This window comes from Siniperca chuatsi, linkage group LG22 (assembly GCF_020085105.1).
Source record: "Siniperca chuatsi isolate FFG_IHB_CAS linkage group LG22, ASM2008510v1, whole genome shotgun sequence".
In the NCBI taxonomy this organism is placed as follows: Eukaryota; Metazoa; Chordata; class Actinopteri; order Centrarchiformes; family Sinipercidae; genus Siniperca; species Siniperca chuatsi.
Genome location: NC_058063.1, coordinates 2,087,896 through 2,112,242, shown reverse-complemented (window position 1 = coordinate 2,112,242; position 24,347 = coordinate 2,087,896). Strand labels below are relative to the sequence as shown.

The 24,347-nt window shown below is 40.0% G+C and overlaps 1 protein-coding gene across 1 annotated transcript in view; it reads left to right on the top strand.

The window, feature by feature from the left end:
- The window catches only part of mta2 (metastasis associated 1 family, member 2), a 51,755-nt gene that overhangs the window by 1,874 nt on the left and 25,534 nt on the right, over positions 1-24,347 (top strand). Inside the window, exons 2-3 of the mRNA XM_044185191.1 lie at positions 18,225-18,292; positions 20,915-21,008. Of these exons, the coding sequence (XP_044041126.1) occupies positions 18,225-18,292; positions 20,915-21,008 (162 nt within the window). The remainder of the gene's footprint in view (positions 1-18,224; positions 18,293-20,914; positions 21,009-24,347) is intronic.

Here is a 24,347-nt window from a genome sequence, read left to right as displayed (position 1 = left end):
TCTAAGCATTAATAATGGTTAGAGATTAATAATGATGTTAGGACTTGGTGTACCTTCTTTGAGCCTGTGTGGCGGCAGAGATGGCTAAATTGACGGTGAGACAGTGTGACAGGCTTATCGCTATGTAAGGTCACACTAGAGTCTGAAGGCTATTTAGGTCATGCTGATTAAACACTACTCTGCAAAATATGCAGCATAATTCTGTACACTCAGTTTTTGTCTAATGTTATATTAGCATACTACAATGTAAACGTGTTTGTTATAAGGTTGCATTGTTTTTTGCATTGTGCATTTCTTTAGTATGATGCTATAATGAGTCTGGAACTCTGGTATCCACAGCAGATAGCAAGAGCACCTCTTGTCAGTGGCAGACTAGATAGATTGGATTGGTATTGATTATTCACAATTGCTCAGTTTTTTTCAATTCTTCATTCAAGGCGTAATGTATGTATAATGTATGGCTCAATCTGCATAAGACAACTCAAAAAACATTTTAGCAAATTGGGGTTTTATTGGATAATTTCAATGTCCTGTGATGGTAAAAAAAAAAGAAGCTATTTGAAGAGCTGTTCTGTAGTTTTAATCCTTAAAACACCGTTCTTAGGTGGTAATGATTTGTGTTTACGTTGAACTCTCTGACGTGTAGTTCCATATTCTACTAATTTTCTCCCCTTTGGTGTTATGGTTTCTCTTGCTGTAAAGTAACTCGCTATCCTGTCAGCACACTTGCATTCTCTTATGTGGCGTTATGAACCAGTGTGTGTGTTGCAGTCACAGCAGGAAGTGTCCTTCAGTGTGGCTGTTAGGCTTTGTGGCCCTTCCAGTTGAAGATGAAGGAGATGCATAACATGTGTAGGGAAGCAGAGTAGTGGTTTCTGTGTAGCTGTAGCTAGAGGAGGCTTACAGGGCAGCTAATGTATAAACCTTGAAAATGTCAACCAGTTTGTAGTAATTATTTTAGGAAAAAAATTCTATGTCCCAGAAAGACCTATGTATTTTGGAACTAATTATAGGCAGTCTTTCAAGAAAAGTTATCTTTGCACACCTGTGTACATACAGGTGCTGAGTGGTGAGTCAAAGCAACAAAAATCATCTCCTGCAAATTGTCAACACTAGTGACAGATTTACTAAATAGCTACGTTTTGGTACATCAGCGGCTAGCTTGTAGCAAAATAGTGATTGTATTCAGTTGGCCCACTTCAATTTAATTAGATCAACAATTAGGCGATTTATCTGTATTTATTAATTAGTTGATCGTCAGAAAATCAATAGGCAACTATTTTGATAATCAACTATTGGTTTTAAGCGGAATTGCCAAACATTTCATGGTTCCAGCTTCTCATATGTGAGAATTTGCCGCTTTTCTTGTCCTACATCACATGAAATTGAATGTCTTTGGGGTTTGAACTGTTGGTTGGACAAAGCATGACATTTTATGACATCATCTTGGGCTCTAGGGAATTATGATGGGCATTTTTCATAGTTTTTTTTATGCTTTATGGATAAAACAATTGATGGAGAGAGTAATTGGCAGATTAATCAATAATGAAAGTAATTGTCAGTTCCCTACAATTAATTGCTTGTGTGACTTAGTCTTTTAGTCGTTGCATAGCAGGTCAGCTGAACATACTGAAATGTGAAATTTGCCTTTAGTGTTATCGGGTAAAGTGTCCTCCCTCAATTCCTGGTATACCAAATACCAGCATTCGTTTGCGATATTGACGGGTTAGTTGAACCTTTCACCCCGCAGTCAAACAACTTAATTTGCTTCGCCATAATCTCTAAAACAAATGCCTGTGCGCGGATGCGAGTAAACGCAAGTACAGCGTTGTCTAGTTCCGGTTCCGACTGTAACAGCAGTATTTAAATATCACTAATGCAACAAAAATTAAAAATGTTTTGCTGTCCCTATTTTTTATGTTTAAAAAGTAGGGTTGTCACAATTTTCCGAATCCATGATTCTATTTGACTTTCGATTTCAAATTCGATTTCGATAAAAAAAATTTCAACTTAAACTTTTTTTTCCAGCCATTTTTTTCCAGCAGTCTATGCCATTGTTACTATCGTCTGTGTCAGTACAAAAGTTCTCTGCTCAGTTGAGACTTTCTTGGTTTCCACAATTACTCCGCAGAATTGGCGATCCAAGAATTTAGACAGAGTGAAACCTCTCTTCAGAGTTGTAGCCTTGTAATTTGGCCCAGAAAGTCCGGCATTAGCTCATGTACTCTGGTCCTGATGAGGTGGCAGGCTCTCGGGAATGGACGGCCCGGACGGACTAATGGATGGTTAGTCGGTAAATGGCATGGAGGGTGAAGAGAAGACGGCTCCGGACTGTAAGGATGGGCGGCCTAACAAACGGCAGACTTTTTGGACGCACTGCCAGGCGTTGGCAGGCTAGCGAAGAACACTCTCAGACAGTCTGACCACTTCCCTGTGTGTGTGCCTGGGTGTCCCGAAAAGTGCAGCTGCAGGCTACCGGTAAGCTACGCTGTGTCTCGTTTGAAGTGCTTTTTCTTCGGACGCTACTAAAGTAGGTGTAGGTGGAGAGAAAAAAATAAACTGGGAGAATCGCTGATCCTGCATTTGATTTTGAAGCTTGAAATCAAAAAGTGGTTGCCACTGATGGTAACTAAAGATTTCTCAAAATGGTAACGGCAACCTGGCAACTGTAACTGTCGAGCTCTGCTGTATCTGCTATTTTGTTTAGGGCTACATATTTAATCTGAAAACTGACTGACTGGTGTCTTTAGAACTGCATTTTGAAAACTGGCTGGTACTGAAATTTGGCAATGAATGCTTGATCTGATTCTTAGTCTTGAGTTGAGTTATTTGTTATGATATTTCCTGATGTTGACAATAATTTGTATGTTTTATAATGTATTTTGTGATGCTGAATCCCTGCATGGCTGTTTACGTTAAGACAACATTAAACACTAATGCAGTTGAGAAACTGAAGCTGGGCTCGCACTACAGTTTTAAAATCCTAACCGATTTTGAAATCGGGTTGCATCACACACTTAAGGAGTATCTTCACAGATGTTCTTCTCGAGTCTCAAACATGCTCACACTACAAGATTTGAAATGAATGGCGCATCACAAACTACAGGATATTATTAAGATTATCAGGCCAGAGGGAGTGATACCCCACCTCGCGTGATCTCACAGGAACTTGCTTTGCTAACATAAATGATTTTGCAGTGAGAAGAAACAAAAGCAGAAGCACAAGTCTGGGTGAGGAAATGGTTGGGGAGACGCGGTCAACATGGGTTGTCAAGTCTTAACAGAGAACTGGAGGTGAGATTTTAAGTTTTAACAGTAGCTAGTATGCTAGCTAACGTTAGCCTCAAGTGCTAGAATGTTTACCGTTGCTTGGCAACACAGTCAGCGTCAACGTCTCCTTGTAGACTTGTCTCTCTCATTGGCTATTGTGGTCCCGCTGGGAAAGTACTGACGTAATCATCCAGATTTTAAATCCTAAATATCAAACGTGTTTGAAATTATCGGGGCGGCCCAGATGAGTCTGTGAGCAGGTTGGGAGGCTTAAGACTGGATCTGTAAACCCCTCACATTACCAGATAATCTTAGTTGAACATTGGTACCGACCACTGTCCCAGACCAGAATTCCCCTCCGATTGTCGAGAGGGGTGAATCGGGGATAAATCGGCCCAAAACTCCTGTAGTGCGAGCTCAGCTTTAGGTATTGGACCCTTAACGTTCCTAGTATCACACAACAGGATTTTCTCTTTATTTTAATTTTGCTTAACAAATAAGTTTCCAGGATTTGGGTATGTTGTTTGGATTCTTCCTTAGTTTTAGGTGTATTTTGGTTTGGTTTATGTGATATTGCTGTCCAGTGCACACATTAAAATGTGTGTGCATGAGACCTGTAAAGATGGATGGATACAGAGGCTTGCTGCTCAGAGCTGTGCCTCATTCCATAAAGGACTTTTGATGTTTCTGTCTTGTGTACAGTCAATGTGCATTCTGGTGGAACGTTGCACAAGATCCATTCCATTCTGGAGGCTGCATAGAGCTGTTGGGTATTTCAGGCAAAGTTGTACATTTTGCCAGCTTGCTGGATCATGTGTGCATTGGAATTTCCACAGCAGGAATGCAGTGTGATGTGGCAAAAAAAATGTTAGTGTAATGCAATAATATAGTCTAGCCCATATAATATTGTAGTCAGCAACAAGCATATAATTATGTAATGACTTAGAAATTGATTTTTAAGTAGCCCACACAGTAACAAGGATAAGTTGTTTGGTATGGGGTGGGTGGTATGCCGGTTTCGTCACTGGTGTCACGTTCTTCCACGACATGGATTTTGCAATGCCGTCTTTACCATGATAAATATTTTAGCATATTAAAACTAAGTGCTTTGTGTGCCTGCAATAACATGTAGGTAGAGGGTTACACACATACTCATAGAACTGGAGTTACATCCAGAAATGACTGTTTTCCTCACTAACGTCAACTCCAGTAACACAAAGATGTGCAAGGATGTTACGAGCAAAGCATGCCGATTTCTGTCGTTGGCTGCAAAAACCAACACAAAGGTCTTCATCTACTCACACCATCCGAGGAAGTGAAGACCCAGTGGATTAACTTTATTTTTGATGGAAATGTCCCCGCAACAACTGGAAAACTCTTATGTGTGTGCTAAGTTAACCTTTTTACTTCGGACTGCTTGAGCTTTGACTGCTATGAGTTACAAAGCAGGCTTTGCTTCAAAACTGAAGCTCAAGGATGGATCGATACCGACTTCAAACTTGGAAACTGTAAGTTTTGCTATTTTTATGTTGCTTGGCTGTTGCGGGGCTAATGTGACTAGCGTCTATTGTACTCGATGTTGGACTAATGTAATATTAAGGGACAGTCATTAGAAATTGTGTGAATGTTACGCCTCATTTGAAGCCAATTAAATAACCAGAGTAGTAGGTTGGATGTGGGAAACAGTTTTTTTTTTTCACGTTGCTTTTTGTGGAACTCCATACTGCGTTCCACGAAAGCCCCCTCTGTTCTCGCTGGTTTTATGTCCCAATTGGTTTTCAAACTAACTGGTTCCCGTACGCGTCCATGCATTGTGTTCACCTAACAGCAGATTACATTTCTTTTTTCGTAGGTGGCTGTGATGTAGTGCTCACTTATACAATCATATTCGTTGCAGTAGCTAAGAATCTGGTTGTCTGCCAAATAAATGCTGTTGAGATGCCTTATCCTACCCCTTGTCTAACTCTGAGAATGAATCGCATTACATTAACTAATTAACCTACATTATGGGACAGGCTACTCCTCCCAAAACACATGTAGGCCTATACCGCATTTTTGGAGCCAATAAACACATCCAGTTTTTAAAATCATTTTTTCTTTCTTAAGATATCCACCTGCACATTACCAATAGAGTGAAAAGAGGTAGAATCATGTTTTGAGTGGAGTATCCCTTTACCGTATACAATACATACGCATTTATATATATATATATATATATATATATATATATATATATATATATATATATATATATATATATATATATATATATATATATAATATAAAAATGTAAATTTTAGGTCAGCCCACCCCTATTGTTTGGTTGTATAAAGCAGAAACAATAAAGTAACAACTCCAAATTTATTTATAAAACAAATTTAAAAATAATAGTTGACCAAAGTGCTGTACAATCAAAAATAGCAAAAACCATTGAACATAATAAAAACACAAAGACTAGTTTTAAAGACAAAAGGGCAATAACATAATAAAAGCAATAAGACCATAAGTAAAAAGGCAGTTAAAAGCCAAGGAATAGAAATTTGTTTTAAGACGGGATTTAAAAACAGGCAGTGTAGCCTAACATGCAGAGGCAACTTGTTCCAGAGTTTGGGGGCTACAACTGCAAAGGCGCAATCTCCTCCTCATGTGTCAACCTTGATCTTGGGACAACTAGAAGCAACAGGTCAGAGGACCTGAGTGACCTTGATGGCACGTGTGGTTGTAAAAGGTCAGAGAGATAGGTAGGAGCTACCCCATTTAATGATTTATAGGCAAACAATAAAATCTTAAAATAACCCTAAAATGTACAGGAAGCCAGGGAGTCAAGGCCAGTATGGGGGAAATGTGCCCTTGCTTGCGATTTCTTTTTTTTTTGCGAAAAAACGAGCTGCAGCATTCTGGACCAACTACAAGCGTGAGCCGGAGGCCTGGCTAACACCAACATAAAGGGTATTACAGTAGTTGGGTCGAGATAAAAGCATGTATAACCCTTTCAAAATCACTTAATGATAATAAGGACTTGACCTTAGATAAGAGCCTCAACTGGAAAAGGCTAGATTTGATCACTGAGTTTATCTAATTTAAAGTCATTTTCCATTATCACACCCAGATTTTTTACAGTGGGTTTTACTTATGGTTCCAGGAAACACAGGCCCATACAGTTGCGTTTCCACCGCAGGAACTTTCCCCAGGGACTTGCAACCTTTGCAGGAACTCAGTGCGTTTCCACGGCAGGGACCAGGGTCTAAATTAAGGGGACATTATTTTACCCCCCAAAAGGTCCCTGTTCGGGGGGTAGTACTTTCCAAAAGTACAGGAACTTTTGGGGTGGGGCTTTCAGTATTTGTTTAAAAAGTGTCAACACTTCCAGTTTCTCTCAGATCCTCATAAAAAAAGCTAAAAGCTGCCTCACCAAAAGTTTTAGTTCTGCACTTGGAAACAACTAACAGACTCGTGCTAGAGGACCTGAGGGGCCGTACCGGTTTATATGCTGTAAGCATGTGTGCCGGTGCCAGACCCTAAAGTGCTTTAAAAACAAGTAAAAGAATTTTAAAATCAATACGGAAACTAACAGGCAACCAATGTAAGGACTTTAAAACAGGTGTAATGTGTTCTCTACTTCTGCTCTTGGTCAGCACTCGGGTCGCAGAATTCTGATTCAGCTGTAGATGATTTATAAGGGTTTTTTTTGGGTAGACCAGATTACAGTAGTCCAGCTTGCTCAATATAAAAGCGTGCATTAGTTTCACTGTGTCAGAAATGGTCGCACTTTTGTGATATTTTTACGGTGATAAAAGGCTGATTTGGTGACAAACCTCACATGAGCTTTAAAGTTTAGGTTGGAGTCAAAGACCACACTAAGATTTCTTGCTTGTTGGCTTGGGGTAAGTCCAATGGAATTTAATTTTGTGAGTTTCTCTCTCTGAGCTTTTGGACCTATGACTCAAGTTTCAGTTCAGATGTCCTGGTTGAGCTGTAAAAGGTTTTGTGACATCCATACATTAATATCTAAAATACATTTAAAAAGGGAGTCGATTTGTCCTGTGTCATCAGGAGACACGGCTACATAAAGTGGCCCTAAAATCGATCCATGGGGAACCCCACAGGTTATTTGGGAGGTTTTGGAGAAGTTATTATCAATAGCAACAAAAGACTCTCAGCCAGACAGATTAGAAGAAAACCATTTAAAAACAGTTCCTGACAGTCAAATGTGATTCCTCAGTCTCTTTAAAAGAATGTTGTGATCAACTGTATCAAAAGAAGCACAGAATCAGAAATACTTTACCAAGTGGGTATAATTATAAAATTAAAATAAGTGTGAAGTACAAAGTGGGTTTACCGGTTGATGATGATAATACGGTATAAAGTATGGTATAAAGTAATAGTGCATAGTAATAGTGAACTGTTAAGTGTAGCTTAATAACATAATAAAAACCAACACCGAAAGTTTGTTGGTATCCAGATGCATCCTGATGTCATTGACTACCTTGACTGGGACTGTCTCAGTGCTATGATTAGCTTGAAAACCAGACTGAAACATTTCTAACTTAATAAAATTAATTAACTGAATATACACAAGTTTTTCTAAAATTTCACTTAAAAATGGAAGATTGGAGATTGGTCTGTAATTGCTGGCTATTGAGGGGTCAAGGGTACCCCACCCCCCTTTTTGTTTTTATAGAGATGCTTCACAAGTGCATTCTTAAATGCTGTGGGGAATACGTCTTGTTGCATTGAGTGATTTTAAAAATTGTAAGAACCTCCTCAGACACTGAATTTTTAAAACATTTAAAAAAAAAAAAGGAGTTTGGGATTGAGTCAAGGGTGCATGTGGAAGACTTCAGTGTTGTTACCACTTCCCTGAGCATTTCAGTGTCAACCAGGCTAAAACTGTCTAGGGGTTCAGAGTGTGTGGAGGACTCCGCCTTCTTCAGCTTTTATGGTATGTTGGAGTTGGAATATACTAGACCTGATGTTGGCTGTCTTTGAAGTGGTCCGCAAATTCATCACATTTAGAAGCCGTAAGATGGTTGCTGTGGTCTGTGACTGGGTTTATGAGGTGATCTATTGTGATAAAAAGCACTCTGGGGTTGCTTATTAGAGGTTATTAGGTTAGAAAAATAAAATTGCTTAGCAGTCCTAATTGCTTTATTGTACTTTTTTTTTTTTGATAAAATCTCTTTATGAACATGTAACTTAGTTTTCTGCCATCTACACTCTGCAATCCGAAAGTGAAATGTTTGAGTTTAGCCAAACAAAATGGCAAACATACAGGACTTTGCTACAATGTAACATATCCGGTCTCTCTTTCTTCATCTGTTCTGTACTGTAGCGAGCGACCATACGAGGGACGGAGACCATGCCGTTCGGCGGTGTAACAGTTAATAGGAGTCACCTCTCAGTACACTACACAGTGTGTACTTCTGGTGGTAGTAAAGCACTACTAATAAATATGTCCTGTAGATCTCAAGAGCTCGCACGTGGCACTGCACTCCCTTGGATCCTCAGCAATACACCTGCCAAGTGTGAAGTCGATTTGATGAATGTGCGTCGAGAAAATCAAAGGACATACATACCGGCTGACCCACTAACCGACCTACCATCCTTCAGTTTTAGTTAGAGTAGTGCGGTGCCCTTTCGGGGGGGGGGGGGGGGACCGCTCATCCGATCAACTCACAATTGACACTGCACTCTCTTGGGTCCTCAGCAATACACCCGCTAAGAGTGAAGTCGATCGGATAAACAGTTCTCGAGATATGCGAAGAACAGTCATACACACATACAGTACACACATACAAAGAGAAAGAGATATTCCTGCCTTTTTATAGTTAGACTAGTGCAGTACCTGTTCAAAACGTGCCTGTTTGGAACGGGCCAGTCGCTTGGCCTCCAGTATTGCTGCTTTAACACATAGAAAAGTTAATACTATTGATTTGAGGTGTGAATGAGTATATTCACCAACAACATGAAATACACTTTCTATCATCCTATCATACACATATTTAGTACTGTGATAGTGAATCTTTTTTCATTTAAAGTATGACGGCTGCATTTAAAAATATAATACATAACAGATTTTGAAAAAATGCTTCCAAATATAATGTGGATCGATCATATTGGACTCTCAGATTGTTTATTTTCTGTGCCTTCAGTTCGGATAATTTGAGTCGTTATTTTTTCTCAAAAGATTTGTGCTTATATGAGACATCGCTTCTGGTTTTGAAGTAGTCCAAAAGCTGTGTTTTCACTGTCTACTTTTCTGTTAGAGCACAGGCCAGAAAAGCTTTACTCTGACCTTCCCTCTGAGCTGCGTACAGCTCTGATCGCAGGCTGTGCTCATGCTTATGGTTTTATTATTATGGAGTACAAAAAGTCTGAAACTATTTTTTGGTGAAAACAACTCATGCAGGGACTTTCAGCCATTTCCAGTTAGGCCCTATGCAAGTAATCAAATTTTAACCTGAGTAAGAATATCTACTCGCAGTAATCCAAATTCATTTCCAGATTCTGAGAAATGCTGCACTCCAGCAGTGGAGGACGGTCACCACTTCAACACCCTGCTCTTTCCTTAAGAAGAGGAAACATTGCTATATGTAGGGGACTTTGTGTCAAAATTTGAGAGCTCTAACACAAAAATTCTGCACGTTATAGGTGCCGAGACAAAAGTTACAGCCATCCCCAGACTCCCCTTAAAAGAAAACTTCCTGTCAGACAAGTAAGACCTGAACCACTCCACAGCAGCACCTTTTAATGCCAACACGGTGCTCTGGGAGAGAGATGAGGATACTATGGTCTACTGTGTCAAATGCTGCTGTGACATATAAAAGCATAAGAATTGGGGAATCCCCATGTGTGTGTGTGCCCTGTGAAGGGCTCGTCCACACGCAGTGGCTCTTTTGATGACACTCCGCGCTGTTGTAGTTATATTCTAAACAGTCTGAATTTAAATGCAGCACACAATTGAGAAAAAAACGATTGACTATTGCAATGTCTTTATAGGCCTACACGATAATAACAACAATAATAATAATAATGATGATGATGTAGAATAAGAATCTAAGGTGTTCTTCCTGCTTGTTTGTTCCAGACTGGCGTGCATGCAACAATTACACATACAAAAATATTTATCGAAAAGAAACAATTCTAATCAATTCCAAAATTCAAAGTAGATTTTTACCCAACGTAAACATGTATAATGATCACTTTTGCTAAACAATAGGCCTACACTGCGGTCGACAGCTCCCACTTTCCACAGGTCAAAAAACACAATGAGGGAGCCGCACACCACCTGAAAGGACCGCAAAACACACCTGTGTCAGAGGGAAAGACTACTTTAGACTCAGTCTATTTGATAAATGTTTATAGGCTACATTTGATAATATTAGTAGAATAGTTTTGCCTCACTTTTCGCAAAGGTTCTGGATTGCTGTCATGACCCGTCAGAATCAACCCAGGACACGTCACTCAGTCCTGAAACCTCCCCACCATTCCTTCACTCAATGCAATGAGCAAGGCTAATGCCTGTTTTTTGGAGGCTAGACTATGACTTGACACAGCTGTATCACGCACGATAGTAGACAAAAAGGTCCAATAGACAATAGAAATTAATAGGACGAAAATGACTGTACAACTTTCTCCAAAATTTTTGAAAGAAATGGGAGCTTAGAAATTGGTCTAAAATTGGAGTGGACTGGGGTGTCCAGATTGGATTTTTGATCAATGGTTGCACCTACCGCATGCTTAAAATTTGCTGGTACAACATCTGAAGAGAGACTGCTGTTAATAATTATTTGGATGTTTGGTCCAATAGTCTCTCAGATCTCTTTAAAAAGGCGAGTGGGGGGATCAACATCTGTGGGACAAGCTGAAGATTTCATGTGATCAATAATTTCCTTTAGAAAAAGAGGGTTAAAAACAGCAGCGCAAGTGACAGTGATGGATGGGTCATAAGAAGGGGGTGAGATGTGTGCTCTAATTGCAATCTTGTCAACAAAAAAGTGGAGAAATTTTTCACAGGATTCTGAGGAAATGACAAAGGGGGGACCCTGAGTGAGTCTCAACAGAATTTTTAAAAGCAGCAGTGAACTGTACAGCAGTGGAAGGGTTAAACATACGACAACAATGAGCTGGAGCACACGGTTTAGCGATATGACAGGGGAGAGAGATCTCAAATAAAACAGGCATGGGATCAGAGAAAACTGCATTGCAAACTTCAATGTTAAACGGGTAGACCACATGATAAAACAAGATCTAGTGTGGTCCCATGCAAATTTATATAATGTAAACATCACTAGCAATGTTGTTAGACTTGAACCTGTCAGAAGGAGTTCATATTTATGAAGCAAGTGCCCATGGATTTTGCGTTCAGTAAGGATTTCTGTTGTTGCAGCTGACTGGTGCAGGCAGTTCTGTATGAGCGAGCACCTATATTACCAGTCCTCCAGAAGCACAGTGTTCAGCCTGCATGTAAGATCATTATCTTCCCCAGAGATTAGTCAAAGGGCTTCCTCCTCTTCATTCACCCTCAAGCACCCGGCACACCGCGGCCACTCCAGCTGCATACATCCACAACAAACTCTCACGGCTGCGTCAGCAGCTCCTCAGCAGACACTTTCTTTTTTTAGATCTTTTTTTTTTTCTTCTACACACTGAAACTTACATGCATACATTAACATAAAACCAGTGGATCCGGTTTCACAGGCGACGTGATTATGCCCAACGTCAGGTTTAGCTGAGGTAGGTGTGTGTGTCATTTTTTTTTTTCTCGTTTTTTTTTCAGAAGGGTACACGCCGTGAACCTTCTGAAGTCCTGGATCACTGATCCATCTGCCCCCTCTCACATTAATACACTGAGCTGGCCTCACCGGTGGAACAGGATCATTCTTTAATTTATCCCACTGGGCAAGAAGAGAAGATGGAGGGCTACGATATAAAATAATTTCGTACTTCCACCATCACTATGTCTTTAGAGGTAGAATTAGTCATGTCAGGCACATAAGAGTGCAGATCCCCCTTTGGTGCTTCAGCCAGTGTTATGTAATATGATGCTGTTACGTTCCTTCACTGTGAACAAGGAGGTGATGCTTGTCTGGTCGGGGTTCCCATCAGTGTGCTAAGTAGAGCAAGAAATCCTCTCCCTGTCTGATTCCTTCCTTTTCCATCTCTGCTTGTGGTGATGCATCAAAACCCACTGATATCCTCCTGAGGCTCCCTGTCCCTGCTTGTGGGAGGACCAGATGGAGCTTAACGTGAAGCCACACTGCTGTGCAGAACTGCATCAAACATCACAAGGAAGCCCTGTGTCTGTGTAGTTGTATGATGAATGATAAATGACTGCCAGGTTTGATCAGTATGGGTTTTAAAGACTGAAATCGCTGTTAAAGCGGTCAAGAGCTGATATTGTAAGCACATATTCACTATCATTAGCCTAAATCTGAACATACTTACAAAAAATTATAAAGACAATCCAGTAATTACAAACTGTTTACAAAGTACAGTAACCTTTTAAATTAAGAACCAATTTAGTCAACTGTTTTGCATAAATCACTGACTGTGTTGTGCACCAAATAAGATTAAAATTATATATGCAACTCAGCCTCACTGCAATGTTACATTAAAGTGTTGCATAACTAATGTGAAACTGTTTGAAGGGACTTTTATTTGTATGAGGGCATAGCCAACCTATCTTGTAGAGCTAGGTAAACAAAAAGATTTCAGTGTAATTGCAGTGTTATTAAATATCACTCAGCCCTAGATAAATTCCTTGGTTGCCCATTTTGTTCAACAATTTTATAATTGCGAAATGTGTTTACAATTTAGCCTATAATCTAGATAATGGCATCTGATCACAGGCCTTTGCATTTACACGTGGTATTAAATGTTGTTATCAATATGCAAATTAGGTAGGTGGAGCTGGTGGACTTGTCAGTAAACATGGGGTTTCTCAGGTCAAGTGATGCTGTATGGGCTCTACTAGGGATGCCCAGATCAATAGGCCGCTGATGGTTATTGGCCGATATTCAGTAAAAATATGCAATCGGGAGATTGCTAAAACCAATCGATGACGGCAACATTTTTTGACAATTCTCAGCTGAAGCGCTTTGAGTAATCAGAAAGACTAGAAAGGCGCTATATAAGTACAGTCCATTTACCATTTAGGTGAGTTGGTATCTTTGTTTCATGCTAACTAACCCAAAGGAGCACTTCACCCCCAAAATGATTTGTATATCAATTACTCACCCTGTGTTGCCTTGAATTCCTGAAGAATGTTTTTTCCTTGCATGCCAATGCCTCTTATGTGAAAGTAGAATGAATCCAAAACACGCTATCCAGACTTGTTGAAGTTGATGCGCTCTTGTTTCATAAAATTTGTCTATTGAAAATATTATATAAAATTTGGAAGAATACATCACCCTTTTTCTAGTAAATTATCTTATTTCACCATTTTAATTCTACTTAATCCTCCACCTTATTATAGTGTTTACCTCACAAACTAATCTGCTCACCTTGCTTTTCCCTTCAGTCCCCCCCCCCGCCTCTTTGTGTTTCTCTTTCTTTCTTTGTCCACTAGTTAATCGATCGTCAATGGAGCCGTTTCTTAAATTTTTATCAGACCAGCTAAATTTCAGGCGCGCTTGGGTGACCAATGCAAATGTTTAGTTGCACTAAACAGATTTTGATGGTCGCGCCCTGAGTTGATTAAACAAGTAGTTGATTAAATGATTAGTTTATTAATCGATTAGTTGAATCACAGATTTGATTAAACATTTAACTTATCAAGGGAAAATGTTCCATTTCTCAAAATGTGAGGATTTGCTGCTGAGTAGCTTTGGGCTGGTCCAACCAGTTTGATATACAGCCAAAGACCAGACGGGTATACCAAAGTGTACCCCTAGGTGTCGCATGTGACTCAGTCGCTCCCGTGTGAAACATAACGAGAGCCCATAAATGAGTGGAGTTGCAAGTCAGTGAATTTTCCACAACATGTTCCTGCAAATGTCTCACAATAAAAGCCTTGTTAAGAAATTAAGGGTTTCTGTCCACTGAAACACGAGAGGGTTTTTAATTTGAAACATACATGATACAGGAAGTGTAGAGTTTGTATTAACAGCATAATGCAGTAAATTTAACAGGGCAAACGGGAGCGGATTAACACAAGGCTTCATACTTACCTTTTTAATCTGCTACATTACTGACTACTGACAAACTATACCTGGCTAGCTACCTTGCTAACACAGCAAACAGATGTGATAAGCATGAGTGACAAGACGATTGTCAGGGACAGGGTTATTAGAGTTATATTGAAAAGGGAAAATGATGGGTTCATTGTTTATTAACTTTCCAGTAATGTATATCACAAACTAGTTAGCAGCTTACCATGAAGACACTGCTTGACTCCGCACCACCATCTGTTCAGCTGTGTTGTGTACATGTGCTGCAGACAGCTCTGAGAGAGTGACGGCCCACATTTCCCATCATGCAGTGCTGGACTGAGTAGTTTAAGTTTGCTGTTTTATGTTCCAAAATGCAATGTTGCTTTTTGTTAGTGTTTGTAATGTGTTTGTTCAGAACATGGTGGCTTATGTTATGTTGGTAATTGTCATTTTTGTGCTGGTTTATAGTTTTAAACATTGGTGAGGTGGCTGTTACATTTCTTGAGGACAGCTGTAGAATGTTGATATTGCTGAGAGGAGCTGCAGTGTTTATTCATGCGCAAACTGTAATCTACACTGTACATTTACTGCCACTAGACAACTTCACTGCAAACGTTTCCCTCATTGCCAACACCTGTTTGTTCTGAGTGCAGTCAGTCACTCTCTCTCTCAATCGCCCATACACTCACTACGCACTGCCCTCTTCCTTAAATGGGCCGCTCTTATAACAAATAGGGAGGAAAAGTAATTGTTTATCCCAATTTTTCACTGTGGGCTAGGCCTGTTGCGCCTGTTATTCTACATATTTGTCAGTTGTCTCTAAACAGAGAGCGAGGGAGACACTCTTACCAGGTGAGCTACTACGGCGCCCCTATCTATTCAATACTTTGACCCAGAGCTAGCCTTAAAAGACATTGATAGGTGCACTGGCTGCACTAGCATCTGTATGCTAAATATAAGTACCAAACAGACGCATCACTAGTCACTGAAGCAAGCTAACTGTGATAGTGTAGTTACTAGGGCTATCCCTGACTCAGGATTTTGAGAGTGGACTCCGAGTCTGCACTTCAAACTGATGCATCGACTCGGAGGGCCGGTGGGTATTAATTTGTCATGTGCTTGTGGTTCATTGGTTTTACATGTAAGACTCATGTTTCAATGCTTTTGTTCAGCATCCGTGATGTGAAAACATCAGATTCCCACACAGTCAGAGAAATAAAAAGTGTGCATCCTGGTCATAGTTATAAAATCCTGGTGCACCACAGAGCATCTCTCCTGCTAAGCTGCTGACAGCACTGTGTGTCATCTACAGTGGTGTGAAAAAGTGTTTGCCCCCTTCTTTTTTTGCATGTTTGTCACACTTAAATGTTTTAGATCAAAAACAAATTTAAATATTAGTCAAAGATAACACAAGTAAACACAAAATGCAGTTTTTAAATGAAGGTTATTATTAAGGGAAAACAAAATCCAAACCTACATGGCCCTGTGTGATATAGTGATTGCCCCCTAAACCTAATAACTGGTTGGGCCACCCTTAGCAGCAACAACTGCAATCAAGCGTTTGCGATGACTTGCAATGAATCTTTTACAGCGCTGTGGAGGAATTTTGGCCCACTCATCTTTGCAGAATTATTGTAATTCAGCCACATTGGAGGGCTTTCGAGCATGAACTGCCTTTTTAAGGTCATGCCACAGCTTCCCAATAGGATTCAGGTCAGGACTTTGACTAGGCCACTCCAAAGTCTTCATTTTGTTCTTCTTCAGCCATTCAAACGTGGACTTGCTGGTGTGTTTTGGATCATTGTCCTGCTGCTGCAGAACCCAAGTTCGCTTCAGCTTGAGGTCACGAACAGATGGCCGGACATTCTCCTTCAGGAGTTTTTGGTAGACAGCAGAATTCATGGTTCCATTTATCACAGCAAGTCTTCCAGGTCCTGAAGCAGCAAAACAGCCCCAGACCATCATACTACCACCACCATATTTTACTGTTGGTATGATGTTCTTTTTCTGAAATGCGGTGTTACTTTTACGCCAGATGTAATGGGACACACACCTTCCAAAAAGTTCAACTTTTGTCTTGTCAGTCCACAGAGTAGCTGCAGTGTTTATTCCCAAAAGTCCTGGGTCATCAAGATCATCAAGATGTTTTCTGGCCAAAATGAGACGAACCTTAATGTTCTTTTTATTCAGCAGTGGTTTTCGTCTTGGAGCTCTGCCATGCAGGCCATTTTTGCCCAGTCTCTTTGTTATGGTGGAGTCATGAACACTGACCTTAACTGAGGCAAGTGCGGCCTGAAGTTCTTTGGATGTTGTTGTGGGGTCTTTTGTGACCTCTTGGATGAGTCGTCGCTGTGCTCTTGGGGTGATTTTGGTCGGCCGGCCACTCCTGGGAAGGTTCACCACTGTTCCATGTTTTCGCTATTTGTGGATAATGGCTGTCACTGTGGTTCGCTGGAGTCCCAAAGCTTTAGAAATGGCTTTATAACCTTTTCCAGACTGATTGATCTCAATTACTTTCTTTCTCATTTGTTCCTGAATTTCTTTGGATCTCACCATGATGTCTAGCTTTTGAAGATCTTTTGGTCTACTTCACTTTGTCAGGCACGTCCTATTTAAGTGATTTCTTGATTGAGAACAGGTGTGATAAACCACAGTTAAGTTGTGTTTTAACAGGTGAGGGCAATCACTTTTTCACACATGGCCATGTAGGTTTGGATTTTGTTTCCCCTTTATAATAACAATCTTCATTTAAAAACTGCATTTTGTGTTTACTTGTGTTATCTTTGACTAATATTTAAATTTGTTTGATGATCTAAAACATTTAAGTGTGAAATCAGGAAGGGGGCAAACACTTTTTCACACCACTGTATAGGTGACATGGGCAAAGTGGCACGCATCCCACTTATTTTCAAAGTAGTATTCCAGTAGTACCATAGCATCATAGTACTTTGTTCTTTCTTGTTTTGTTTTTCGTGGCATCTTGACTTCAAGGAAATATATTTGAATGGAAAATTGTTTGTGGATAAAAGTGAAAATGAAAATTTGAAATGAAACATGACAGTCACATGAGAGAGGGAAATTGTTCTAACAAGCTACATGGTAATGCAAGTGAAAAATGAGTGTGTGAGCACTGCCACTGCTACTTGCTTTGGGTAACACCCTGCAGTAATTTCCTCTATATGATTCTAACCCTAACCTCTGACCAATTAGCACCAGCCAAATGCTGGTATAATATGAAAGTGGCTGGAAAATTTCAGACACAAAATAATGATTTACTATTGAGTGGCTGGTCAATTTGAACATTTATCTGTCAGTGGCTGGTAGATGCACATTTTAAAAAGTTAATTTCTACCATGCCTCTAACCCTAGCTTACACATCAAATCAATTGATCATATCACATAAAATCAGTCTGCAACCTGGACAGAGAGCCTTCCTGGAGCTCACATTACCCCTGTCCATTTATTGAGCTGGCAGGGTCTGGCTCTCCTAACAGCTTCTCAGTGTTGTACGAACAGGCTTCCAATTAGAGCTGTGTGTCAGATTGAATGGGTTCCTATCCATCAGGTTAGCCAACATCTTTTCGGTTCTGCCATTAGAGCCTCATAACTTGAGCCGGACTGATGAGATTCAATAACAAATGTGTTGGTGTCTGTCCAGAAGGAGACTGAACTATCAGAGGTTCAATCTGACAAGTATTTGGGGCTGCTGTAAAATGTATTGTAGAAGAATATTTATTATGCTTAGTATTTATTTTCTGCAACGCAACATGAAATAATTGTTTTTTCTGTTGTTTCTTCCAGATTATGTGTACTTTGAGAACTCCTCCAGCAACCCTTACCTGATCCGAAGAATAGAAGAACTCAACAAGGTTAGTTGTCTCTTTCTTCCTTCAACCATATATGTGTCCATTAAAAAGTTGTTTCAGTAATACTTGCACGGTTGTATTACCCTATTGTGGACCCTAACCAGACTGTGTTTTCTCAGCTCATATAACATAGACACAGAAAATTCTGATTGACTGGCCGGTGTATTAAAATTGGATGATTGGACACCTCAAACTTGGTTCCAGGCACCATGCTGTACACACACTAACACACATAACATGTCCCTCTCTCTTTCCTGGGCACTGTTGGTAAACCGTGGATACTGTAATGACAGGACACTGGTACAGGAGCCACTTATATAACAGCAGCAGCAGCATATGACACAGGCTTGTTTCCCAGTCAAAGGATTAAGCTCATTTATGTAACACTCTTACATTGAAAGGGCTTGTGCTGAGCACCAGGAGGACTGCATCGTCCTGAGTGCTAATGGCTTCTGAGCACAATGAATGGATAGTAAAAAAGAGTAGCCAGCTCTCCAGTTCCAGGCTGGTATGTGGAGGGAAGCACTGTCCCTTTTTATACAGAGATCCCGCAATACTGCCATAAAGAAGAGCCGTCATTACGCCGGCTTTGCTTTTTTACACTGAACCTAACCACGCCGGCACAATGCTGCCCCAGTGTGCAGTGATGTTGCTAGGTAAGCGGCCTGCATCTCTGACTCATTTTAATGTGTCAGAGATGCGGGTGAGATTACTGGAGTTGACGACAGCTACACTCGTTACTGTAAGTAAGTGCAATAAAACCTTCGCGAGTAAAAAGCCAATACTTTATCATTACACCTGTTCAACAAGCATAAACATGTGAATAACCAATAGCGAATTGTTACAAGCTAAAATGAAAGCTGTCTGTATGTAGTCAAACGGTTTAACTTAGTTTGTTACGTATCTTACAATTTAGCAAATACTTGTAAACTTACTGCTGGCTGAGACAAACCAGCCCTTCCACCAGGTAACTTACCTGCAGGGGAATCACATCAGCAGCTGTCTATTCTTTCTAAACTTCACTCAGTATTTTAATTTCAGGAATATGATTTATTTTATTAACATTTTAGATTTGTTTTCAGTGAGATATTATTGAGATTATATAGTGACTTTGCTGTTGCTGCTCTAGAAACACCATTTTGTTATATTTAAAGTGGTCATTTTTGGCTTTTTCCCTTTCCTTTATTGTGTTATATATCTTTTTTGTGTATGTAGTAGGTTTGCAAAGTGAAAAAGCCCAAAGTCCACCCCAAAGGGAGTTACCCTGTCCCACAGAAAACACTTCTCCTGAACTGCTTGCAAACAGCTCGATTGTAGTCCAGCCTTTACTTACGTAACGTATCTATGTCACTATGTAACACCTGTCATAATGCACAAATTGAGCAGTTTCCACAAGTACACCTAAATATTAATTAAAATGTTAGATGCCCTCCAGGCAGCCAATGGGCATCAAGTTGTTACTGTGATGTAGAGACAGTGCACAGTTAAATGTTACCTATGAAAGATAAATTAGTTACATATTAATAACTTACCACTCTGAAAAGTCTTGCTCCAGTCTCGGTTGTGAAGCTGTTTCAGGTTGTTCTGCCTGTGTTTCGTTATCAGACTCAGGCTCGAACATGTACGCCTGAACCATAATGGCTGAACTGAATCCATAGTTACCGGCTTTGTTTTGGATCACACTACCTTGCTCGTCAGGACCCGCCCTACTGCTTCTGATTGGCTAGTAGTCCTTACCCAGGAACTGAGCATGTACAACGCCCAATAAAGATAAGAAGTGCAATGCCTCTCTCGTTAGCTAAAACACATGGTGAAAAGAGGTGCTGCAGCAATGTGCAGTATGAGAAAAAATATATTTTTTAAACTAAACCATGTAAACCTATTCTGTTACAACACCAAAATAAAATTATGAACCTGAAAATGAGCATGAAATGACCACTTTAAAATACTCAATTATAATCCTTTTTTGAATTTATTATTTTTTTAAAATCATATATTTTTTAAAAAGTTATTACCTAGTAATGAAAAAGAACTGATGAGACTATAGATAAAGAGTAGTAGTATAGATAAAATCCTAATGATACCCATCCCTAAACACGAGTTTAACACTACAATGTGTCAAAAAACACAAATTTTATTTGGGGACCCACTCAAATGTCCACCTGTGTGCAATTATCATTTAAGTGCAAACTTGATGAGAGCAGATGAGAAGACAGACTTTGCCAGCTGTAGCTGAACTGTTGAATGTGATTAGTGAGTGGTTGGTATAGATACGATAGGTAAAACACTCTGGCAGCCTACATCTGCTGATAATTAAAGTGTTTTTTTACCTGCAATTTATTTTGGCTCATTCAAATAATATGCCAAGAATCAGAACTAATGAAAAGCAAATCTGAAATCGGAAACAGTATGAATCAAATGTAAATGATACTGAACCCTAGTTAGTAGTACCTCTGATTAACCCTTAGCGTGAGCAGTGATTTAAACCATGTCAACATGGCTGAAGAGACAGAGAAATGAATGGTAGCTACAAAAGCTCAGACTTTGACAGGGGTTATAACAGAGGTAGTTATACCAGTGCTTTATTTTGATGCTAACTTGTAACCACATACTCTCCACTTACAGACAGCCAATGGGAATGTGGAGGCGAAGGTGGTGTGTCTGTTCAGGAGGCGAGACATCTCAGGCAACCTCAACACCCTGGCTGACAGCAATGCGAGTAAGTAGCAACCAGAGAGCCCAAACCTCCTCTCAGCTCCCTTCTTGTTTTCTACAGTGTGAGAGCAGGTATGATACGGCTCACTGCCTTTTAATGAACCTGTTCCTCATTGTGTTTCACATAAAAGCCTCAAAGCTCCTCTTCAGCTTTTATGTTGTAAATTGCACCACAGCCTGCTTCTGGGGTTGAAGTAAGACCATCACTTTTGTCTAAGGCTCAGTGCTGAATGCTAGTTTGGAAAAGGAATAGTTAATGGGACAGCTGTGTTTATTTGTTCATTACAAACATGTTAGGTATTAAGTTGTGGTCGTAACATTTTTTAAATAAATCAATATGTATTGAAAAAAGGCTATTTTAAAGTGATTATAACTACTGTTAGATCTTAAATCCACACAGACATGCTGCCCGGACTAAGTGTGAACACACTGTCATTACACGGCTTCCTCTTGTATTGATTAGTTTAATTTTGTCAGCTATTTTTAGATTTCATCTTAGTCCTGAGATCAAAAGTCCATGTCCCCATCCTTTTTAGTTTTAGCCCATTTTTAGTCAACAAAAGATTAGTTGACAAAAAACATTTTAGTCTATTAGTCTTTAGTTTTCTAAATCAACAAGATCTGACTATCAACTGTGTGTAGCAATTATATTGTGCATACTTTAGCATGGACAGCATGTCTAATACTCCAAATTAAACAGACTTGTCTTAAGCAAAATGTTATCCAATTTAACCGGCCGAACTACTGACTTTTATGTTCGGCTAAACCCCCATGTGCAAGCAATATCCTGTTGTTTTGAGATGCTCACAATACATAAAGTTACACCACTGCCTTTTGTAACTTTGCTGGCTTAAGTTAATATACGTTAAAAAGTAACATAACATTATTAAACATCTTTTCATTAATGTTGCCTCACTTTCCGTGCGGTGTGCCTTGATTTCCCTTGAATACTACAAACTTCAAATTTGTAGTATTCTTGCCAGCTTTTTTGTAGCCACAGGGTTTCTCTCTTGACAATAACGTTACTACAAACTCACTTTTTTGTCTCCTCTGCATTATATTTGAAGTGCGTCCAAATGTTGACCCGTTTTGCTATCCTGTACTTTACCCTTCATCATCTCACATTTGCTAAGCTTCTTCAGCCGTAGGGAGCAGCTAGCTCTAGACTTTAGCATTGTTGGTGGTGCGCTGCTGCTGTGCAACAAAGAGAAGATGAATTGGGCACGCAGGAAGAGAAATGCGCAGCAATCCAATGACAAAAGAAAGATTTGGATTACATGATTATTTGGGGGGGGGGCTGTCCTATTAGGCTTGTGCGGCATCTATTTCTTCATGCCTTCATACCTTCCTGACATTTCACCGGGGGATACAGTATATGTATTTGTGTGTGTTTAAATTAAAAAAACAAACAAAAAAAAAACATAAAAGCTAAGCTGCTGGTGGTGTTACCCTCTTTAGCCACAACTTTCTTTGGCTGGCTCACCTTTATCATTGGGTCTAAACCCAAAATACTCTCAAAGAGGGGCAAGGCATTTTTCTTTTTTACTAGTCCTGTAACGTTATTCCCACCACTCGCAGTCGCCATCTTTCTCAGCTCAGCTGCCTGCTCCACCAGTAGAGACTGACCTCTTGTAGCGCGCGCTGTGCACTACAGTACATCACCTCAATACAGCATCTCCATATCATACATATAATAGAAAGAGGAGCTTAATGTGCTCCTAAGGACATAATTGAGGGGTGAGGCGAGGGTGCGCGTGCCAAAACGTCCAAACTCCTTTTGCGCCAAGCATGTAGGCTTTGCGAGTCGTTGTGGCGCGTGGCCTGCACCTTTTTTAGACTAGGCACCCACTGCATGCGCAGGGCTTTTCATTTCAACATGAATGAGTTCAAAGGTTTTTTTGGATTGAATTCATTTTGAAAAAGCAACAGCTAATGGGGAAACTCCAACACTCGACCAACCAGTGGTGTAGCTTCATCACTCACTCAGTAAGTCAGGGACAGACTTTGGTGTTTACAGGGCTTGCCCCACTTTCCTGCGGTCCAGCCAAAAACAAAAGACAAACGGCTCACATCCCTTCTATAGCAGATTATGTCAATTTCAGGAGTCATATTCCCGGAGTCATATTCCCGGTTTAACCTTCATTCATATTGTATCAATACTTTGAGCTGAACATCTTAACAGTTCTGAACTAAGGCCTTCAGTATTTGGATTAAACAGCTTGTGAAAAAGAAGGTGTGTAAATTCAGTAGTCTACAGCTGTTTTTTCAATGTGTCAGAAACATTTAATCAACATTTCATATATTCTGCTCTGCTCATTTTAAGATTGTGGGAGGAGGCAGGTTTCACCTCAGGTTTAACAGGCTGACAAATTGTGTGGCAGTAAAATGATCCCACAGCCCAATGGAATTATTAGGTGAGATTATTATTGGTGACTAATAATAATAATAATAATAATAATACAAAAAAAAGTCTAACAAAATTTTTCAGTAGTATTGTTTGTCTCAGTATGCAGTGCCTGCCCCAGCCCCCCCTCCACCCCACCTTGATCCAGCCTATGAGCCCACTCTCCGTCTTGTGTGTGATCAGGGAACCAAGGAGGTGGGAGGGTGGAGGTAGTGGGGTGGAGCCAATGGCATGCAAACTAAGAAGCCTGATCACATTCACTCATTACCCCCACCCTGACACCAACACCAGCTCCCCCATCCTCCTCCTGGGCCGCAGTGCTTCAGACAAAGACTCCATACACACATACATACATACACACTACATCTCAAAATGGATGCATTAATGCAGATTTTTTTTTTTCATTGTACTCAGCAACATACTCAGATGCTAAGTGTCTGTTCACTGGTCAAGTCTGTGATTTGACTAAATGCATTGATGGTTATTTCATTATGTGTTGTCTGCTGGCAGCCTTGACACGCTCTAAAGGTTTTTATTCTATTTTAAAGGAGACTGCCGTCTACCTTCCAAACATGGCTTAGATTTTATTGGTGATACAGTGACAGAGCTGAACCACAACAGCACAAAATGAACTTAATTGACAAAATTATTACCATGTTTTTCTATATTTTGATTTAGCTATTCTCAATAACAAAGCATGAGCTCTCCAACATTAGCAAATGCACTGTTCTTACCATTTCACCACAATCTGAGACAGGTGGTTATAATAACGATGCTTTGGTTATCATTGACAATTCTATCATCATACAACGATAATCATTTTGTGTAGTTAGGGCCTGAGCACAAAAGTGCCAGAGCCGAACGGTCCCTGGCACTGAAAGTGCCATTGTTATTACTATTATTATTATTATAATTATGTTATTATTCTGCTCTTCGAAC